This window comes from Paraphaeosphaeria sporulosa (genome assembly GCF_001642045.1).
Source record: "Paraphaeosphaeria sporulosa strain AP3s5-JAC2a unplaced genomic scaffold CC84scaffold_9, whole genome shotgun sequence".
Classification (NCBI taxonomy): Eukaryota; Fungi; Ascomycota; class Dothideomycetes; order Pleosporales; family Didymosphaeriaceae; genus Paraphaeosphaeria; species Paraphaeosphaeria sporulosa.
Window position 1 is genome coordinate 1,221,355 of NW_017253368.1, and position 18,682 is coordinate 1,240,036.

General features: G+C 55.0%; 5 protein-coding genes across 5 annotated transcripts; 1 reads left to right on the forward strand and 4 right to left on the reverse strand.

Moving 5' to 3' along the window:
• Nucleotides 1-173: 173 nt before the first annotated feature.
• On the reverse strand, nucleotides 174-2,682 carry CC84DRAFT_1008816 (calcium/calmodulin-dependent protein kinase-like protein). Its single transcript, XM_018173353.1, has 4 exons — nucleotides 1,998-2,682; nucleotides 1,816-1,866; nucleotides 1,475-1,719; nucleotides 174-1,416 (listed from the first exon to the last, which is right to left on the reverse strand). Exons 1-4 carry the CDS (start codon nucleotides 2,544-2,546, stop codon nucleotides 273-275), a joined length of 1,989 nt encoding a protein of 662 aa, XP_018032686.1. The 5' UTR covers nucleotides 2,547-2,682; the 3' UTR covers nucleotides 174-272.
• Nucleotides 2,683-5,154: 2,472 nt separating this feature from the next.
• Nucleotides 5,155-8,909, reverse strand: CC84DRAFT_1009214 (uncharacterized protein). Its single transcript, XM_018173357.1, has one exon. It carries the CDS (start codon nucleotides 8,655-8,657, stop codon nucleotides 5,232-5,234), a length of 3,426 nt encoding a protein of 1,141 aa, XP_018032687.1. The 5' UTR covers nucleotides 8,658-8,909; the 3' UTR covers nucleotides 5,155-5,231.
• Nucleotides 8,910-10,927: 2,018 nt separating this feature from the next.
• Nucleotides 10,928-15,997, forward strand: CC84DRAFT_1167389 (uncharacterized protein). Its single transcript, XM_018179173.1, has 5 exons — nucleotides 10,928-11,447; nucleotides 11,531-14,760; nucleotides 14,808-15,057; nucleotides 15,110-15,507; nucleotides 15,562-15,997. Exons 1-5 carry the CDS (start codon nucleotides 11,320-11,322, stop codon nucleotides 15,633-15,635), a joined length of 4,080 nt encoding a protein of 1,359 aa, XP_018032688.1. The 5' UTR covers nucleotides 10,928-11,319; the 3' UTR covers nucleotides 15,636-15,997.
• Nucleotides 15,998-16,488: 491 nt separating this feature from the next.
• CC84DRAFT_1179248 (uncharacterized protein) lies at nucleotides 16,489-17,160 on the reverse strand (the record flags this gene model as incomplete). Its single annotated transcript, XM_018180399.1, has 2 exons — nucleotides 16,489-16,869; nucleotides 17,101-17,160. 2 exons carry the CDS (start codon nucleotides 17,158-17,160, stop codon nucleotides 16,489-16,491), a joined length of 441 nt encoding a protein of 146 aa, XP_018032689.1.
• A 679-nt stretch (nucleotides 17,161-17,839) lies between these two features.
• Nucleotides 17,840-18,609, reverse strand: CC84DRAFT_1179249 (uncharacterized protein; the record flags this gene model as incomplete). The annotated part of the gene is made up of 2 exons (XM_018180400.1): nucleotides 17,840-17,953; nucleotides 18,208-18,609. 2 exons carry the CDS (start codon nucleotides 18,607-18,609, stop codon nucleotides 17,840-17,842), a joined length of 516 nt encoding a protein of 171 aa, XP_018032690.1.
• Nucleotides 18,610-18,682: the final 73 nt, after the last annotated feature.

Consider the following 18,682-nt stretch of genomic DNA (forward strand, 5'->3'; position numbering starts at 1 on the left):
AACAGTAACAGGCCTACATGATGCTTTCCCTGCCAAGCCCTCTGCCAAAACGACAAACATTCGCAATATGCCATAACCACAAGTGGAGACTCTGACTGGACCAGGACAAACAAGAAAAGGGATATGAAAAGCCGCCCCCAATCGAGCCTAAGAAAGTCCGACTGACACGGCACTGAAAGGAAAAGTTCTCAAACGCCGCCCATCATATCCCATGCATCTTTCATGAACGAGCAAAAACGTCAACATTACCAATCCCTGCTGAGGGCTGGTTGTCATGTCGAGAGCTGCTCGCGGAGGCCGCTGGGCTCAGGCTTCTTGTGTCTTCGGCCGAGCAGCGTGGCGTTGTCCAGGCTGAGCTCGAAGGCGCCCTTGTTCTTGACCTGGCGCTTGGCGGCGGCGGCGACGGCGGGCGAGTGCTGGCCGTAGCCGCGCTCTTGACGTACCGGTGCGGCGGTTTGCCGTGCTTGGGCGGCGGCGGATAGGGATGTGTTGCGCATCTTCTGCTCCATGGCGGAGACGTCTGATGCTTGCGACTTGGGCAGCTTCGCCGGAGGGTGTTGTTGTGATGCGTCGTACGGAACCGACTCGGCCGTGAACTCATCATCCTCGTCCTCGTCAAGTGCGTTGAGAGAGTTGATGGCGTTTGCGCCCCGGTAGCCTTGCTTGAAGTTCTTTCTCCTCTTGCCCTCCTCTTCTTGTCGGTGCACCGCGTACCCAACGTCAAACACTTCTCGCAGGTTGACAGCACCTGGAGAACGGAAGTCCATCCGCCTCGCCCCCGGTGACTCTAGGTAAGCAAAGTTCTGTCGCATAGGGTCTCCACCGCTTCCTCCCTCATACGAAGCCTGCTTTTCGCGAAGTGCCGGGGTGGCTAGCGGTGGTGCGTCGTGTGCTGCGTATGTAAGTTCATCCGCTTCCCGCATCCAGGGGTGATTCAGGAACTGGTTGATGTCGTATCGCTTTTCGGGGTCAACGGTCAAGAGATGTGAAACCAGGTCCTGAGCAGGCTTGGAGATGTCGTCCCACCACGGTGACAGGAAGGTATACTGGCCGCGTGCGACCTTCTCGGTAAGCGTCTGAATCGACTCATCGTAGAATGGCGGGAAACCGCAAAGAAGTGTGTACAAGACGCATCCCAGTGCCCACATGTCAACACTCTTGGAATACCGCTCATCCTTTACGATCTCAGGGGCAGTGTAACCGACTGTGCCACATGGCGTCATAGTCTGGCTGTCCCAGATGACCTTTGACAGACCGAAATCCGCAATCTTGATCAGACCAATACCGCCAGCACCTACACCCTTGACGAACTCACCCTCATCCGCCTTGTCCTCGTCATCAGGGCCCCGCGGCTTCGGGTTGCGGGTGGGGACAAAGGGGGTGGGGTAGAATAGAAGGTTCTCTGGCTTGATGTCACTGGAGCATGACGTCAGTAAATGGAGGCCTTGGCGGGTAAAACTGGCTGGAAACATACCGATGGACAACACCTGCCTCTTCGTGCAGATACTGTAACGCTTTGGCCACCTGCTGGATGACGTGCCGTGATAGGTCCTCGCTGAAGTAGGTCAGGCGGACGATTTGGTGGAAAAGCTCGCCTCCAGGGCACAACTCCAGGACGAGATAGTAGTATTGGCGAGACTCGGAGAAGTCGATGAGCTTGACGATGTTGGGGTGGTCCAGCTGGCGCATTATCTGCACCTCTTTGAGAATGTTCGCTCTCTGTAGGTCATTACGTCAGTGTCTGCCTCTCTAACCACATGCTGGGAGAGGCTGATGCTGCCGGGACCGCGCATGAGACTCGTGTAGTATGCGCACCTCGACCGTTTTTGGTGCCTTTTTGAAGTCCGGATGCATATGGTTATCGCCCTACATCGAAACCATGTGTTGGTAACTGCTACTCACTCTCACACCAACCGAAGCTTCGTGACACGGGGACGGGGATGAAGACAAAAAGGGCATGGGGCATGAAGGGACAGTTCCACCGGGGGAACACTAACCTGGCTGGAGTTCATCTCGAACTTGCGGACGACCTTGATGGCGACCTCGCCGTGTTGGCCGTTGTTGTCGCGTGCGCGGTAGACGTTGCTGAAGGCGCCGTCGCCCATCTTCTCGACGAGCGTCCAGCGCTCGAGGCCGGGATACTTGGGCAGCTTGCCCTTGGCTTCACGCTCTTCGGCGACGATACGCTCGAGCACGGTGGGGTCGATATCTCTGTTCTTTGTGCCAGCAGCGGCAGCGGCCTGCTGCTTCTGCTTGTCGCCCGCGCGGTCGGCTGCTACGTTGCCGGCCTTTGCGGCGATGTTGCGGTTGTCGACGGCGCCGGCGGAGAAGTCGCCGTGGGGCGCGACGACGTGCTCCTTCTGTGCCTGGTGCATGGCAGGCTCGCTGATGCCAGCATGGTGGGGCTCTGGGTGGTTGTTATGGCGCTGGGGTTGATGTTGTGCGTGGACGTTGGACACGTTGGTGGTGGGCTCGCCGTGGGCGGCGGTCCCCCGCGCCTGTTTGCCATGGCGCAGGAAGTTCTTAAAGTTCTGTATTGCGGCCATCTTAGTCGTGTGCGTGCCGTTTGGGGGTGTGTAGGGAATTTTGGGAGGTGGAGGGCGGGGTAGCGCTCAAAGAGGCGCTGTGAAAGAGAGCTAGCGGAGGCACTGAAGCAGTCCGGAGCAGGCAGGGCGGAGTGGCAGTTGAGATGGCAAGAACGGGCAGCAGAAACACGCTTGGGAACTCGTCGAGGTCATGCAGATGCAGCGCCCTGGCGACGTTGGCCGCCAGAACAAGGTGTTCTGGGGTCCTGCGTCATTGCCCGCGGCCCGTGCCCGATGACGCTGCGCTCGACATCATACCCAGACGCGCGCCCACTGCGTCCAGCCTACGCCATCAGTTAAACAGCTCACTTCCGTGTGCGAGCCCGCGGGAGTGCTGCCCCTGCCGCTCCGAGATTGCCCATGCGCCGTGCAGTGGAATGGAATGGAATGGAATGATGCGCGGTCTGGAGCTGGCCGTCACTCACCTCAATCACAGCCATCCTGCTGCCCCTGCGTCGGTCTGCGTTTGCGCCTCGGTCGCGCTGGAAGAGCATACGCTCGCCGTCGTTCTCGCGTGAAAGCCCACTTCAGTGCTCGCTTACGGGAGCAGTATGCCGTGTTACGTCGTGGACGTGTGGACTGAGCACGAAGATGACGGTGTGTGTTTCGCCGACGGGAGATCTTGCAGTTGGCCCGTAGCGCTGTGCAAGGGTCGATGGCTGGTTGGTATGGCGCTGGGTACACAGAGATGTAGTCTTGGTCGCGGATGGTTGTGATCGCTGGCAGGGCTTCGTGGGCGGTATGCAGTCGGTCAATGGATTCCACGTATGGCCGCCGGGTCGTGATGCTGATGCTGGTGCTTGCTGGTGCTGTCGGCAAACGGCGCAGAAAAGGCAAAAAGTACAAGCCGGACAAAGGTAGGAGAGACAGCCAGGTCTAGGGGTCCCGCTTGGAGATAATATGTGCTGTGCTTTTCGCGGTGTCGGGTCTGCCACGCCAACAAGCTCGCACGCCCTCTGCTTGCGATGCCGGCGGTGCGCGGCGGGCGGCTTCTCCGGCACAGCTTCCAAGGTTCTCTATCGTGAGTGCCTCAGCTGCTGCTGCTAGAGGTCCCTCAACACACGCTACTGTGGTAGACGCCGGCCATGGCGCCACCATGCGAAACTACTTACAGCCGACATCTCGCTGCCCGACGCTGCTGCCGTCCGTTCAAGCGATAGGCCAGCCCCGTCAAGAACCTCTTCGCGCGTCACCGCCGACTGTGCACTTTACCGCAGAAAGAAGCTCATCACTGCTCTGCGTGCTCTTAGGATTTCCTACTCCCACATCAATTTTGGCGGCGCGCGGATCTAATGCAGGGTCTGGCCGATGACATCACTACTAGCGCGGTGGGGCAGAGCTATTGATCGTTTCCGCCGCATTTGAAACGTACGACACACCCACAATTGGGGCCAAAAAGCCCACATCACGAAGCCTGTCCTCGGCCACTTGGCTGGCGTGGGTGCACTCGAGGTCCGTACCTGCTCCCTGCCGCCTTGGAAGTTCCTCCCTATACCAGCATGACGGGCACTGACTGTTGCTGGATGGAAATGACTCGGTCGTAATCCAATGCAGGGTCCGCTAGTGCGCAGTCCGTCTGCGAGTAGTCTCACTGGAGCCACACGTGTCGATACGAGCTTGCCTACAGTAAGCATTTATATGTAGAGTCGTAGTACTGGTATACTTTTTCGTGTCGTGGAGCGGCTCATTCTCTCGAGCCGCAGGGTCCGGTGAAGATGCTTGGAGATCATATGACCGCGTGCTTACCGACAGCTTTCACCTCTGCACTGGCTGAGAGAACTTGTAGTGTTTTGCGGCGGTGGTCAGCAGCGGTAAGGACCCCACGCGAACCCTTGAGCGTCGGCCCGTAGAGCCATACATTATACGTGATGTGTGAACCGACGCTGTCCGTGCTCGGACGAGACGCTCGGATACAGTAGGCAAGATCTGCAACAGGACTTTGATCCCACTCGCGTTGAAGACCAAACCAAGGATGGTCATGAAGGCATTATCAAGCCGTTCCCGCGTGGTCTACATGCTGTGCTCGGACGGTCACGGATGGGGTTTATCAGTGCTTCTAATCCTGACTCACGGCATCCCCTCTAATGTTGAGTAATGCTCGCTTGCACGTCTCAGTAAGCGAAAAGCTTCTAATGAAGTCATGGATTGTGTAGAACCGGTGGGGCATTCAACTTCAGCATACAGTACTCGCACAAATGGCTGATCACAGTGTACTCTCACAGGGTAGGCGATACGTAGGCCCATAGTACTCAAACTTTTGTCTTAGTAACGTAGAGCAAGCATCAACCAACACAATGCAAAAAAGGATAGCCATGATCATGACGCATCATTCATTCATCTCCGCTACCCCCTTCCTCCACTCTAATGAGGACCAGCTACCACGCACCTACTTACCCATCCCCATGTCAAAAACCGTATTATACAATCCCCACCGGGCGCTCAAACAGAATGTATGTAGAAGAAAAAAGGGTGCCAAACATAGCGTAGCGTAGCGTAACAGAACAGAACAGAACAGAACAGAGCCAGCCGTGACATCATATACTCATGAATCCATTCCTTTCGCAAAAAAACAAAAACCGCAGACCAAATGCTGTACACCAACATTGCTCAAAAGTCGAAAAATAATGAACGCGCCATGAACTGGCGCTAGGTATGAACATGCGTCCCACCCGGCGTTCCAGGCTCGACGTACCACCTCCCACCGATGCTCTTCCTGAGCGCTTCTCGCCTTCTCTCCGCCCTCCGCTCTCGGAACCGTTCTTTCACGCCGCTCAGGCCAATGTACTGGACCTGCATGTTCTTCAAGCCGGGGATTGTCTTGCCCTGTCGCCATGTGCCGCGGTCGGTGCGGCGTCTAGGTCGTTCCAGCGTCTGCGTGCTAGACGACGCCATCGATGCGCCAGACGGTCGTTTCTGGACGCGCGCAGACTGTGCGCGGCGAAAAGGGAATGTGGGCGGTTGAATGAGGATCTTAGGGGCTTCGCGTTTGGTCCAGCGATCCGACATGCTACGTGAAGGGAGATTGATTTGTGGCTTCCGCCTGTTGCTGCCGGATCTTTCGACACCGAGAGAGTTGCCGATCAGGAAACCATTGGGTTTCTTGACTTTGTTCGTCAGCCGCCTGCTAAGAGCGCCTACTCTCTTTCGTGGCGAGGGCGGCTCAGAATCTGAGTCTTCTATGTCGCTCGTGTCTCCACCGGGCGGCAGGATGTCATCATCACTTTCGGACTCACTATCGTCAAAGTCATCCCAAAAGCCGCGCGGGCGCCAGAATGGATGCAGACTGCCGTCTTCGTCGTTGACTGAAGGTATTTGAAGCTGGCCATGACCGTGATGTGAGACGCTAGCAGACCGACCGCGCATGCTAGACGCACGGGCTAGGAAGGGTGATATGAAGTTGTCTGAATAGCGGCGTGCGCGTTGTTTCAACGAGAGGCGACGTTGTGGATGCGAGTCAGACCGCTTTGGGGGGCCTGGCGGGGCTGGAACAAGTTGCCTTTCTAGTTCTTCAGCGGGGGTGGGCGGAATGAATTTTATGACAGGCGGCTCCGGTGCCGTGCGAGGATTCTTGAGCGGCGAGTCAACCGCCGTAAAAGTAGGGAGATCGATCTGCATGGGCGGAGTGGAAGGTTCAAAGGTGAAAGTTGGCTTCGAAAGCTCCGTCTGCGGGCCTTCGCTCGCGTCAAAGAAAGGTGGTGTGGAAGGTTCTTCGAGCTCTTCTACGTCAGGTATCGCGAAATGCGCTTCATTCGCAATATAATGATGCGCTTCAGGTTCTTGACTTGCTCGCGCGAATTGTTGCACAACCGTTACAGAATTGTTGTTGTGGGGATAGATGCTTACAGCTGTTGCTTCGCTGACCTCGATGGGTGTGTCAGAGAATTGCGAGAAAGGTGTCGTCTGTGAGAAAAGATGACGAGCCATGGCGTGTTCATCGGTCCTTGAAGTGGATCTATCGAAGCTTACGCGACCGTTCTCGTCGGTGTGAAAAGAGTGTCGTTCACGGCTGGCTCGAGGATGTTCTTCTGAATGAAGACCGTCTAAGCTGGGTCGCGGAATGGCGTCTCGTGAGTTCGAGGTGCGATCCTGGCTAAATGAGCTTCGTCGTCTTTCTTCCGAACGTCCACGTGTAGACACTGATCCTCGTCGCGCATTCGGCGACGCCTCGTTGGATGAGACATGTGTTTTCGGAGTTTCCTGCACACGCGGTGATTCAGCGGCTGTAGGTTGTGGAGTTCCATCGGACGCTAGCAAATGGCGCACTCTGTCGAGCATGGCAGACGAAGGACGGGTGTCCTGCTGATCCGGGTCGTGTACCTCACATTTTTCGGTTCCGAGGTCATCCGTATGCTGAATGGGGAGCTCCAACGGAATCTCAGGTAGAGATTTGTTGACATCAGGCGTTGCGTGGGGTGCTATGTTTTTACATGTCGGTGATTTTTTACGGATCAGTTTTGGAAGCAGAAGGTCGTGCACATTCTCGACAGGCGAGGACGGCAGGGCTGCTTCTACATGCGCTAGCCTTGACGATATTTTCCGTTCGCGTTTGGGACTAGGGCTTGCGGGTGGTGATATGTTGAACGTGCTACGCGATATAGAGGGAGTACGTGTGCGTGTGACAGCCTCAGGTGCAGATGCGATCCGTTTGTGGGCATTTAGGGAAGATGCATTTCGGGTTACCGAGTTTGACCGGCTCATGATATCGGCCGCCGGTTGCAGCACGCTCTTGATCGATCGTTGATGGGCTAGAGTGACCGCTGCGCTTTCTTCTGCACGCTGTCGGAGAGATGCTGGCGTGGCCGTGCGGTCGTACATGGTAGCAGAATCGGAACTGATGCGATTCCTCCTGTCGTTGATGCTTGCTTTTTTGTGGAGAAGTCGATGCAGCGGCACGTCGTCGGGCCGGATAGATGTCCGGGAGTAAATGGTCGATCCGTTTTCTGTGGGTGAGTCTGCATCGCGCCTGTAAGCCAGGTTCTTTCCGGAATGACGCAGAGTATGCCGTCTTTGTGGTTTTGGAGGTGTGATAACGACCATTGCCTCCACTACAGTTGATGACATGGACGAGGCGGAGAAGCGCTTCTGATCAGGTTCGCTAGTCCGTGCATCCACAACTTCGATCGGCCAATTGATTGCCTTGGCAAAGTTCTCGACGGAAGATGTGTGCGGACTGCGCCTGCTCGCCTCGACCCGCTCGCGAAGACTGGAGCTGCGCCGCGGCGTCGATGCGGCTATAGGGGATACAGCTGGAGATGTAGGCCTAGGAGCATCCGGCTTCTTTGGTGACGGCTTTGCGTTTCGCTTTCTGCGCACAGTCACATTCCGCATCAGATTTGTGTCCCATTCCCGATTTGGTACGTCCTCCACATCCAGGTCACCCTGGCCATTCAGCCCGCTTTCCAATTTCTTTGACGCAGTGTCGAGCGGGGCCTCAACGACGGTATTTTTCGGAGTATTGGCATCGTCCTCGCGCTCAAATGCCAGCCCTAACCCCCGGTCCTCTTCCACAACGCTCAACCGCGGGCCCAGCGGGGTGCTCGATCGGCTCTCCGCTTCGGACGAGATTGGTTCTTCTCTGGCAGTCGTAAAAGATTCGGCGCGGGACGAGGGATATGTAAAAGGAAGAGGGCGCTCAGGCGTCGTCATGGATGCGGTGGCTTTTCTTGGTGGACTAGGATCAGGCGTGGGAGGGCTGCGCTGGTTAACAGGGGTACTCAGAGTCGATTTGCGCGACGTCAGCGAGGCGACCACGCCGTCTACATGGGGTGGAGGGCTGTAATCGGTCGCAGGTAGCCCGTCTTGCGAATTCGAAGGCGGCGTTGGCGGGAGTCCACTCTCTGCTCCGTTAGGAGCTACAGCTGGAGGCACCAGAGGTGACGGGGTTGGAAGCTCGCTGCTGGCCTGCGACTCGGTCTCATCGTCTTGCCACAGCGTGTGTTCCTTGGATGCAGCAGGTTCAAGCCTGCGGTGGTCGTCGCTTCGGCGCGGAAGCGGCTTATGGGCGCGGAGGTTGGGGGATGCGGTAAACGAGGATTCGAGCAAAGCATAAGCGTTCGAGGGCGATTCGGACATTCTTATGACGGGACGGCTGAGCGCGTGGCGGGTCAGGATGCGATGGTTGCCAGCCCTCTGGACTTCAGCGCCATCCCCTACGCGCGCAAATCAACAGAGCGGCGGTGCATGCGACTTGAAAACTGGGCGTGCGAGGATGCGTGCGAAGGAGCGGTTGAGGCGCAACGTGCGGGCTTGCAGGAGGCGTGGGCGGAGGTGACGCAGGTGTCCGTCAGCCGCGATTCTGCGCTGGCAGGGCTGTAGCGATGGCGACGGCGATGGCGACGGCAATGGCGACAAGTCGATATGTCGTCGTCGAGATGATGATGTGCGATATCCGGATCCTCGCAGTGGGTTGCGCTGGGTTCGTGGTGGTGGGGAGAGCTGGAGTGCGCGCAGCGGGAAGAGACAGGTTCAGGTTGGACTCGCAGGACGATGGTCGCGCTTGCGCAATGCGGAAGGATCGATGCCGCCCAATCACGATAGCAGTCCCAGGCGTGGGACTTTGGGGTCGTGATTCCGCGTATGGACAGAGTGCAGGTTGACAATAATACTCGCTGTGTAGCGACGTGCGGGATGAGTGGTTGGTTCGGTTGCTTCCAAGTTGGCCAGACGGTTGGCGTTGGCGTCATCCAGCTGCACTGCAACTGCCAACTCTCTGCAAAAGAACCCCTCACCATGCAAGACGAACGTGATCAGCACGCATCGAACGGCGGTCATGTGCCCATTTGCGATACCATATTCACGTCTTGCGGCTCCATCTGGACAAGCCAAACACCTGTTCGGGGTACCTGGGCTCAGTCAAGAAGCCCCAGGCTGCTGGCTCGTGATCACGGACAACGCAGACATGTTGCGCAACGCCCGGGGCTGCTATGTGAACCACATTGCTTTCATATGCGCTGCATGTTCATACTTGAGCAAGTCCTTAGGGCAACTTGCCATCGTTACACTCGCTCTAATAGGCACTACTGCAGCCACAAAGGATCGGGTCCGAGTGTGCTGTGTCACCGTGACAGGCCTGCAGCTTGTGTGTCTGTACTGAGCGTGTAGGAAGTTGCCCTTCGTGAAGAATGGAAAATTCAAATGTCGCAGCACCTTGCAACAATTCATGTTCCTCTGTCGAATTGCCTGGTCACCATGACACTGAACGAGCCGTGGATCCCGCTTTCGGCACGGCACGCTCTTCAGACCTGTCAGCATCCCCGGAGTCGTCTCCACGTGGCATAGTATACCGACAAAACGGTGCATACCCGCTGTACCTGCTCATGCTTTCGGTGTTTCTTCACTACGATTAGTGCTGGTTGCCTTTTCGTGGCTACCGGGAGTTCCTTCGCGCTTATCACAGCAGGGGAACCCATAACCTAGCTCCGCTGCAAATGGCCTCTAGTGGACCACTGTAGACGTCTTTCTGAATTTTCGTACGAAAGTCTTTACAAGCTGCGGTTTAAGCGCGTGGACCCGACTAGGCTCGTGGTTTTCAGGTCTTGGCAACACACGATTGCTAACGATGCACGGTTAGTACAATCGACTAGCTTTACGGAGTGTCGATGGGATGCAGTTCGCAATTCCCGCTGCCTTGCTTGTGGAAATCAATTGCGATTTATTGCTGATCTCAGCCACGTCCAATTGCTGTCTTGAGAGTCATGGCATATTTGCGAGCATCGAACGCTCACGTCTGTCGACACGTTGGGAAGGTCAAGGTAGATGCCAAGGTTTGCTGTAAGCGCTGCATGGGGCTAGATGGGGTATGGACCGTGCTATCGACAGCCTCGGGATATCTCTCGACGGACGCTCACGTGTGGCACAGTTCGAGGGTGTATTGGGGACTTAGCTAGATAGTCTTATCTCAGACTGCGTCCACCCGCCTCCTTTTGCTATTTTCGCTGGCGTCAGGAGAACCCGCGCGGTCTTTGGAGCACGCTGAAGATGCCAGGCACAAGCGAATGATGGGGCGTGGACGGTCACGGAAGCACGCACGTCATCATCTCAGCTTGCAACAACGGCGCGCATGCGGCTTTGGTCGCGGGAGGACCCTTTCTCCATAGTTTCTGTGTATATTCCAGGGTCTGTTAGTCATCGGCCCGCGTGAAACAGTGGCGACGTTGCATTGTGCATTTGTTAGAGACATCGCATTCTGAGATGGCGGGGTCAGTCTGACTGCCATGGCTTGGACAACGGGCGGCGCGCAAACGTCGCTTCCACGCATATCCGCAGGAACACTGCTCTTTGAGCGGTATCGTGCTCGTTCTTTACATCTCGCGACCGAATCACGGTGAATGACAAGCGTGGTGAGACGCCGGTCCGCTTGTCCCACCCACTGACTAGCTGCACTTCCGTCTCCGCCTGAGGCTAAGGGTCGCATTGCTACCTCGATATCCCTGGCAACCAAGCAGGTCGACGATCCCACCTTCTTGCCCGCAGCGCAGCACACAGCATACACACAGTCAGGGCGCTGTGCTGCCGCCAAACCCAGCACTGATTGGCGGACCTCGCTTGGTTTCAGGAGTGGTGCACCGTTAGAGATACCGCTCAACCGCTTCCACCCCTCCCCACGTCCACGTTCACGCCCAGCAGCCCCGTTGTCGCGTGCCCCATTTCCTTCCACCCTCCCACAACCAGCCCCGGGGGCCAGTAGAGACTGCACCGCGAAACACAAATCGCTCGGCTGCAGGCAGACGTCGCAATGGTCGACGCATTCAAGGGCAGGTGGAAGGCCAAGCTGTTCGCCAAGGACCACGCGGGAGACTCTCCACCAGAGGACCCCAAGCCCAAAACGCAGACGTCGTTCAAGTTGAACGACGATGTGAACGAGTACGCGACCCCCGTGCCCTGTTTGCAGTGGTTTTCGTGTTGTAACTCCCCCAGCGTGCATCATGCTAACTACAAGCCTCCAGCTTCCTCAAGCCCTCCACCGAGCGGGCACAAGCCCAGAAACAAGCCGAAGCCGCCGCACAAGCCTTTCTACACTCAAGCCGGCCCAAAATAGACGTCGTCAGCGCGCAACGATGGCCTTCCTCGAGCGATGTACTCAACAGCGCAGCGGGCAAGAACGGAGGGTTGAGGAAGGGCACGCGCAAGAAGGGCCTCACCGTGTCGTTCGTGCGCACCCAGCCCATTGTCATCGGCGAGGGTGGTGATGAGTGCGAGGAGCCGTCAATCACCGTGTACAACCGCAGGAAGTCGAACAGCGTCTCAGACGCGGAGAAGCTGGCCACGCAATCGCACCAGGACGACATCGGCCTCGGCGCACGCAGCCCCAAATTCGACGCGCTGGGCAGCCAGAATGCGCAGGCTGCGCAGAGAGGCATCGTCACAAGAACGCTAACCAGCGGCGGTGAGCTGTCTCCGCCATTGCGGCAGAAGCTCGAGGTGGGCAGCATCAACACGCACGCAAGCCCGCCGCCTGAGCCTGCCAAAGGTATGGGTACGATGGGTTTGGGTCAGCGACCAAAGCCGTTGACGAGAGCACCCACCGGGTTCGACGTCCAGGACTCCGAAGCGCAGACCAATGACCCGAGAAGGCCTAGCATGGACTCTGCCTACTCGTTCGACAGCAATGGTGAGAACATTTCACCGGTGCTGTCGAAAAAGGCGCCAGAACTTCCGCCAATGCAAGAGGAAGAGGAGGATTTTAGGCCGAAAACGTTGTCGCGAACGCAGACGGGATGGAGCGAGCATGCTGGAGACTCTGACAACGAGCCAATGCCCGCAATCCCGCGATTGCCAGAGGTGAAGGCGGCCGAAGCTGAGTCACCAATCGACGCAAAGGCTTTGCTGGCAGAACGCTATCTACAGAGCGAACCCGCCGACCCTAATTCTTTTTCCGCACGAGTCATACAAAAGATGCGGGCAGATGAGGGTAAAGCGTTGCATGAAGCTCAACAAAGAGCCGCCGACCATGCGAAAAGCGACTCTGGGTCCAGTGCTAGTTCGTTCCAGCCAGGCTCCGTGCAGTCCAGTGGGTTCGTAGTGGGAACGCCGCCAACGACAGTCACCACGCTTGCTGGCAAAACACCACCGCGATTTGCAACACGCGAGCCCGTGCCACCCCCAGAGTCGCCCCAGCGCGCACTAGACGCAGAAGATCCCCACAGATCGAGGGCTCGCGGGCCGTCTCCTGGACGGAGTCCGATGCCTCCTGGAACCTTCCCGCTAGACACAGATCCTCGCCCTTCCTCTTCCTCTTCTGGTCAGCCCTCGGCGGCATCCCGTACACCACAATACGTACCATACTCTGCAGCCACAACTACGTCGATACAACAAACCCCTTCTACCCTTGAAAAACCATCCTTCTCCGCCCAAAGTCAGACATCTATAGTACCAACTCCCCCGCAGTTTGAGCGACAGGCCGTCATATCTCCACCGCGAGCAGAGGAACCGCCAGCGCCACCACCACACCGTGAGATGCCAGTCCAATCGCCCGCCCTTCCCACGAGTCAGGTCCCTCTTCGACCACGCCAAGATACGGCTACCTCAACTTTAGGCCGCTCAGATACCAAATCCCAGGCGGAAGGCGCATTTCTTGACTTCGGCGAGCGAGTGGAACATATGCGTGGCGTTTTCCAACTAATGGCACAGCTTAACGGGCAGATTTACGATCATTCACCTACTGTGTGGTTGCGTGTTGCAAGTTGGTGGTTCTTGAAAGGACGTGCGGCAATGGAGACTGCCATTAGGAGCCGATCTAGGTCTGGAGAACAGCAGCCGGAACGCCTTATCCAAGCGCACGTCGATCTCGCCAAAACCTGGTGGATACTCACTGAAGTCTTCGCTAACCACCCCAAGCTAGCCAAGTCCGGAGATCAACAAATGGGTTCGCAAGCCAATACAGCCAGAGCTACCGGGGACGAGCCCCGTGCAGAAATGGATGAGACACATGACGCTGTTCTAGGGGCCCTGAAGATGCTATTGGGATCCATGAAAAGGCATCAGAGTATGCCACCTACGCAGGCTCTCATACAGGGGCAGCAGCAAGACATCTGGGAGACGTATCCCAAATTCGCTCCAGACGCGGCCAGCGTTCTTTCCTACGCTTCTGCTAAGCTGATCGTTGCCGATGGCGCGCAGCCGCGCATAAATCCTATGAAGTTCATGCCCGTTTCAGACACAAAAACGGACTTTTGCTATTTCAGGATGTTTGCCCAAGTTTCTATGTCGACAGAAGACCTGAATACCGATCGTGCTCCCTTCCCAGTCGTTGTTTCTGTACTGAGATCACGTGAGACTTTCAGTGTCAGACTTGCGATCAGTAGCCAGAATGAGCTCGCCAATATTATGGTAGGGCCGTCTGCAGATCTCGGTGCCACTTGGAAAGATGTTTCCTGGAGAGCGAAGAGCCATAGCTTTGCACTGCAGCTTCGTCACGGGTTTGTCCTGAACGTCGAACTAACTGAAACCGATTTCCGAAGCCTTTGGAACATTGTCGACCACACAAACCGCGTTGACAGCGCTCTCCGCGAACGAAGCGACGAGCGCACTTCATGCGTTATGATGCTCCGCGAAGGTATCTACAAGGATCCGACCAATCCCGGAGTATTCCCAGCGGAGCCCGTCAGAGGCAGCAAATTGCTTCTTTTTGAGAAATTCGATCGTAGCAGCGAAGGAACAGGCAAGAGGAAGCTTCACCGCGGGTACCGCGTGGTGATGGTCACACATCCCAGGAATCGTACCGTTGGTTTCGTAACCCACGAGGCAGGCACAAAGCCAGAACCATTGAATTTTGCATATACAACCGAGCCTGATCAAGCTCCTTCGATGGTAATCCGATTCAAGGAGGAAATGCCGGACAAGAGAATAAAGGTTTGCACCATGCGCGCGGTGTTCAATGAGGGCAAAGAGCGGAATCACATCTTTGGGCTTCTAACCTCCTTGAACACCGGTGAATCCGAGAAGATGTTTGCTCAAGTCCCTTTGAAAGCATACAACATTGAGAGCGCAGACCCAGCAGAAGGCTTCAGTCAAAGCGGAAGCAATGTTTTGAACAAATTACAGTGGCTCGAAGCGAAGACGATGAATCAGGATCCGGATATCTTCGGTCTGGAGTCTGCACCGACGGTTATGAGTGAAAGCCTGAGGATCTTGTGCAGACACAGCGCTGGTGTCTTTTCCGACCGCATGAACCTTGGTAAGTAGATCGATTCAGCATTTGTGAGATTCCACTGACTAGTTTAGACACCGGAGAGTTGCTTGTTCGGCTACCAACTTCCGGCACTCCAGAACTCACCTTCCTCAGAAATCCGCAGCGCGACATGGCCATTGCAATTGATGCCTCGCGTTCAGAGAAAGATATACCGGATGCACTTGCCGACTTGCTCAGAACCCTCATAAACGCTTCCACCATAAGACGACTAACGTTCGCCTCATATCAGGACCTGCACGCTTTCCAACTTGCCGTCACCGGGTTCTCGGTTCGTTTTGATGGGTGAGCATTGCGCGCACTTCTTCTCTATCTGCCCCGTTATTAACAAGAGCAGTATCGCCTCTACTCTGTCCATCGCTCGCCGCCGCATGGTCGTTCCAATCTACAAGCAATGGACCGCAAATACGATTCGCATCCAGATCGTCGAGCAAGACAACATCATCCAACTCCTCGCCTTCTTCGAAGAATTCTCCCACGCCGACGCCATGAACTTCCAACTCAAGCCGCAAGACGAGTTCCAGAAGACAGACAAGGGTGGGAAGGCCTCGGTCCGTCTCGTGGACTGCAAGTTCGCACTGCCTGTTGAGGAGCGCAAGGGAGAAGGCAAGATGGGCAAGGAAGAGGGGAGACTTACCGGCTGGGCTGGTATGAAGAGGCGGTTTGTCTGCCTGGATCAAATTGAATACCCCGGGGAGCACGATGATATGATTATTTCGTTTGATAGCCAGGAGAGTACGTTCACCCTTTTTATCCCCAGACACAGAAAAAATGCTAATCCACTCACAGCGCGCGACAAATTCGCGGAAGCCCTCCCCTCGGCAACAGTCTCACGCAAGTTCACGGTCCGGAGGAAGATCTAGTCGGTCTGGCATCCATGACCGCGCCTACCCGCGAGCTCGAGTTCGATCATCTCACCATGCTTCTGCATAACACATACATTTTCCTTGTTTCCTTTGTTCATCACATTGAAGTTTGCGGCACTCATGGCCATATACAGCGTAGCATTAGCACGGAGCGGGGACTCTTTCAGGACGGAAGATATCACTGCGGCGATCGGTTAGGCGGGCGGTGTTTGGGCGCTGGTTCCAGTATATGTCAAATTGGTTCACCATGTTGGGTTGATCGCGGTAGGACGTGGGGATCCGCGACGAGGGTTCAGGTTCGGGTTGGAGTGCTTTATATATGATACCTAGGACTTGATTTGTATAGCCGGAAAGTCAATTTTGGTTGTTATTGCGACTTGAGAGGGTGCGCACTGTGCTATGCTATCTATGATGCCGTGAGGTTGGTGGAGAAAAGGCGATTGGGACATTTCCAGGGGGCTAATAACTTTACTTTGCATCTCCATCGTAGCGTATATCTCTCCATATGCTTTATACAGTCTCTGGTATATTTATTAAGCTCACTAGGTTGTTCGCAGCCTTCAAACAGCCATGCGTATGACTCTAGATCGGCTCTAACATGTCCTTTGAAGCAGCACAATTAGCATTCTCTTTTTCTCCGTTTTCAAGTGTCCTCGCGATGAACAATGCAGTGGCCTAAGTTTTGATTGATTTACTTCCAGGATTCTGTATCCAATATTATCACGTGAGGGCGGAGAAATACATTGGACACATCACTGTGATTGACCCACTGTTGAGAGATCCCCAATACCTTGTTAGATCATCTCCAAACTCGCTTTCGGCCTTTTCTGTTTCCTCCTCCTCGGGACCATCACAATGAGCGTGACCAGTGTGCTCGTCTATGTGTCTTTTCGTAGCTCTTGTTTCTCTTTATGGATTGGTTAAAGTTGTCATGATTGCGCAAATCAACTATCTTCGGTCTGCTAGCAGTTGAAGGAAATGAGGCTTTTCTGTACTTCTCGGGGCTAAGCGTGGTTGCGGTGGGTGCTGCCGTTCTCGCTTCAACGTGCTGCGGGATGACCATCAGGTTTCCATTGTTCGTTTCTTGAAGGCCTTCTTCCATGCCCAGGGTCTCAATCAGTTTCCTATGTGCATTAGGTTGGATCGCAGGCTTTGGGGCCGGTTTCCATTCTTTCAATGGATCCCTTGCGCACTGTGATTGCCGAAAAAGATTTCTTCTGCGCCAGCCTATCTTGGAGAAGATAAGTCGAGCAAGCAGTGTCTCAATGATTTCTGAGTCGCGATAGTCCTGTAAATCCGGCGAAAGCAACCTCGCAACGTCGCTCCTGATATTATTTCTTCATCTTCAATAATATCGAATAACTCTGCTGCTTTGGTATGTGTACGTCCTTGCTCGCTTCACGGGTAGAATTCATGGATGAGTAAGAAGGTTAGTCTCTGCACAAAATGAAAATCTGCGTACTGTTTTGCGATTCGTCAATGCTGTCCTCCGGTCCTGACAAAATACAGGATGGGGCGACATCTTGGTCTGCAATCTAGCAGTCCTACGCAGATCTACGTGCTAAGTTTCGGGGAGGATAGCCAACGTGCATATATTGCAAGGGAGATAGAGTTCGTACCAGAAATAGAAGCATGAATACAATACTCATAGTGCTCGATTTGGTTTTCAAGAGCGAAATCTTATTCCACCTAGTCATCAACTCCTATCTCCCGCGCATTTCCAATTGCCCTCGTAGACGCGCTGCATACATTATTTGGGGTAAAGATTATAGAACTGTATACGACAGGCCTACTGCTTTACTACTGTCCACACGTTGAGTTGTATGTTGCCAAAGCTGCAGATGAGGGCGAACCAAACCCAGAGGTTGTAGCTAAGGTATTCAATCGACCCCGGAGCACTCTTTCGACAAGACTCTGAATTTGCCCTTAGGCTATTAAACATGCTTCTAATAGCTGGGGCGTGGATATTAAATCGGTCTCACTGGGATTCCCGACACGACAGATACCTGACTACAGTGAACTAGAAACTGTAATCGAGGACGCGATCTCCACAAAGACACTGAGATTCGCAGCTGCATCCAATTGGAAGGCCAATTGTGACCGTGCATAACCCGCCCGTTACGAAGATATCTGCTGCGTTCATTCTACGGATTCTCAAGGAAATAGTTCCTTCTTCAACCCCACAGTCAGAGACCACATGTTCAACTTTGCGGCAATGGACGAAGCAGTGGGGCACTCCTGGCCTGAACACGTACTTCGAAAGATCGAGAAGCCAGGCTTACAACAGCTGAGATCTGCAACCTCTTACGCCAACCCTATAGCAGCCAGCATAGTCAGGTTCCTATTGAGTTATGTCAGGCTAGACCTATTGAAATTATGCAAAGCTGCTCAAACGAAGTACAACCATAAGAGTTGTTCTCCATGCACTTGCCAGAGAGCCACGTGGTGATTATCATTACTTCAATGTCAGCCTCCATCCAGATAAGATGTTTGACCGTGAGGACAAGACTTCAACTCAGAACAGTATAGAGGAAGCTATATATCATTCGGGACAATAAAGGAAGCGCACCAGAATCTTGAACGCCAAAGGTTCGAGTGCACGAAAGAAGCTCAAGCTCGGTTTCTCTAGTCCAGCAGTGGGATAGCGTGGGCACATGGCTGTCACACTTCGGCAAAACCAATCCTCAAACTCTGGAGAAGATACCACGTTGCCAGCAATTGCGTAATATGGATCCTCGGTGGAGCTCGTCTCGCGATCGAACAGCGCGCCTTTCCGATACTCTTCTTCAGGCTTGACGGCACCTGCTCGACCAACATGGACTTTGCTCAATCTATACGCGAGGACAGTTTTATTACTGATTGCCCAAGATACAGCAGTCCTAGAGGATGTTCCTGTCGCAATTCGAGGGCCAACACGGATTGGAACCGCTCCAACGCTCAGAATCATGCCATCAACCTGCAAGCCGAGCATGGCTCCCACAGTATCTGAAGCTTGGGTTTCCGCTCCCGCACCTTTCGCAATCTTGATGCCCGTCACGACGTAA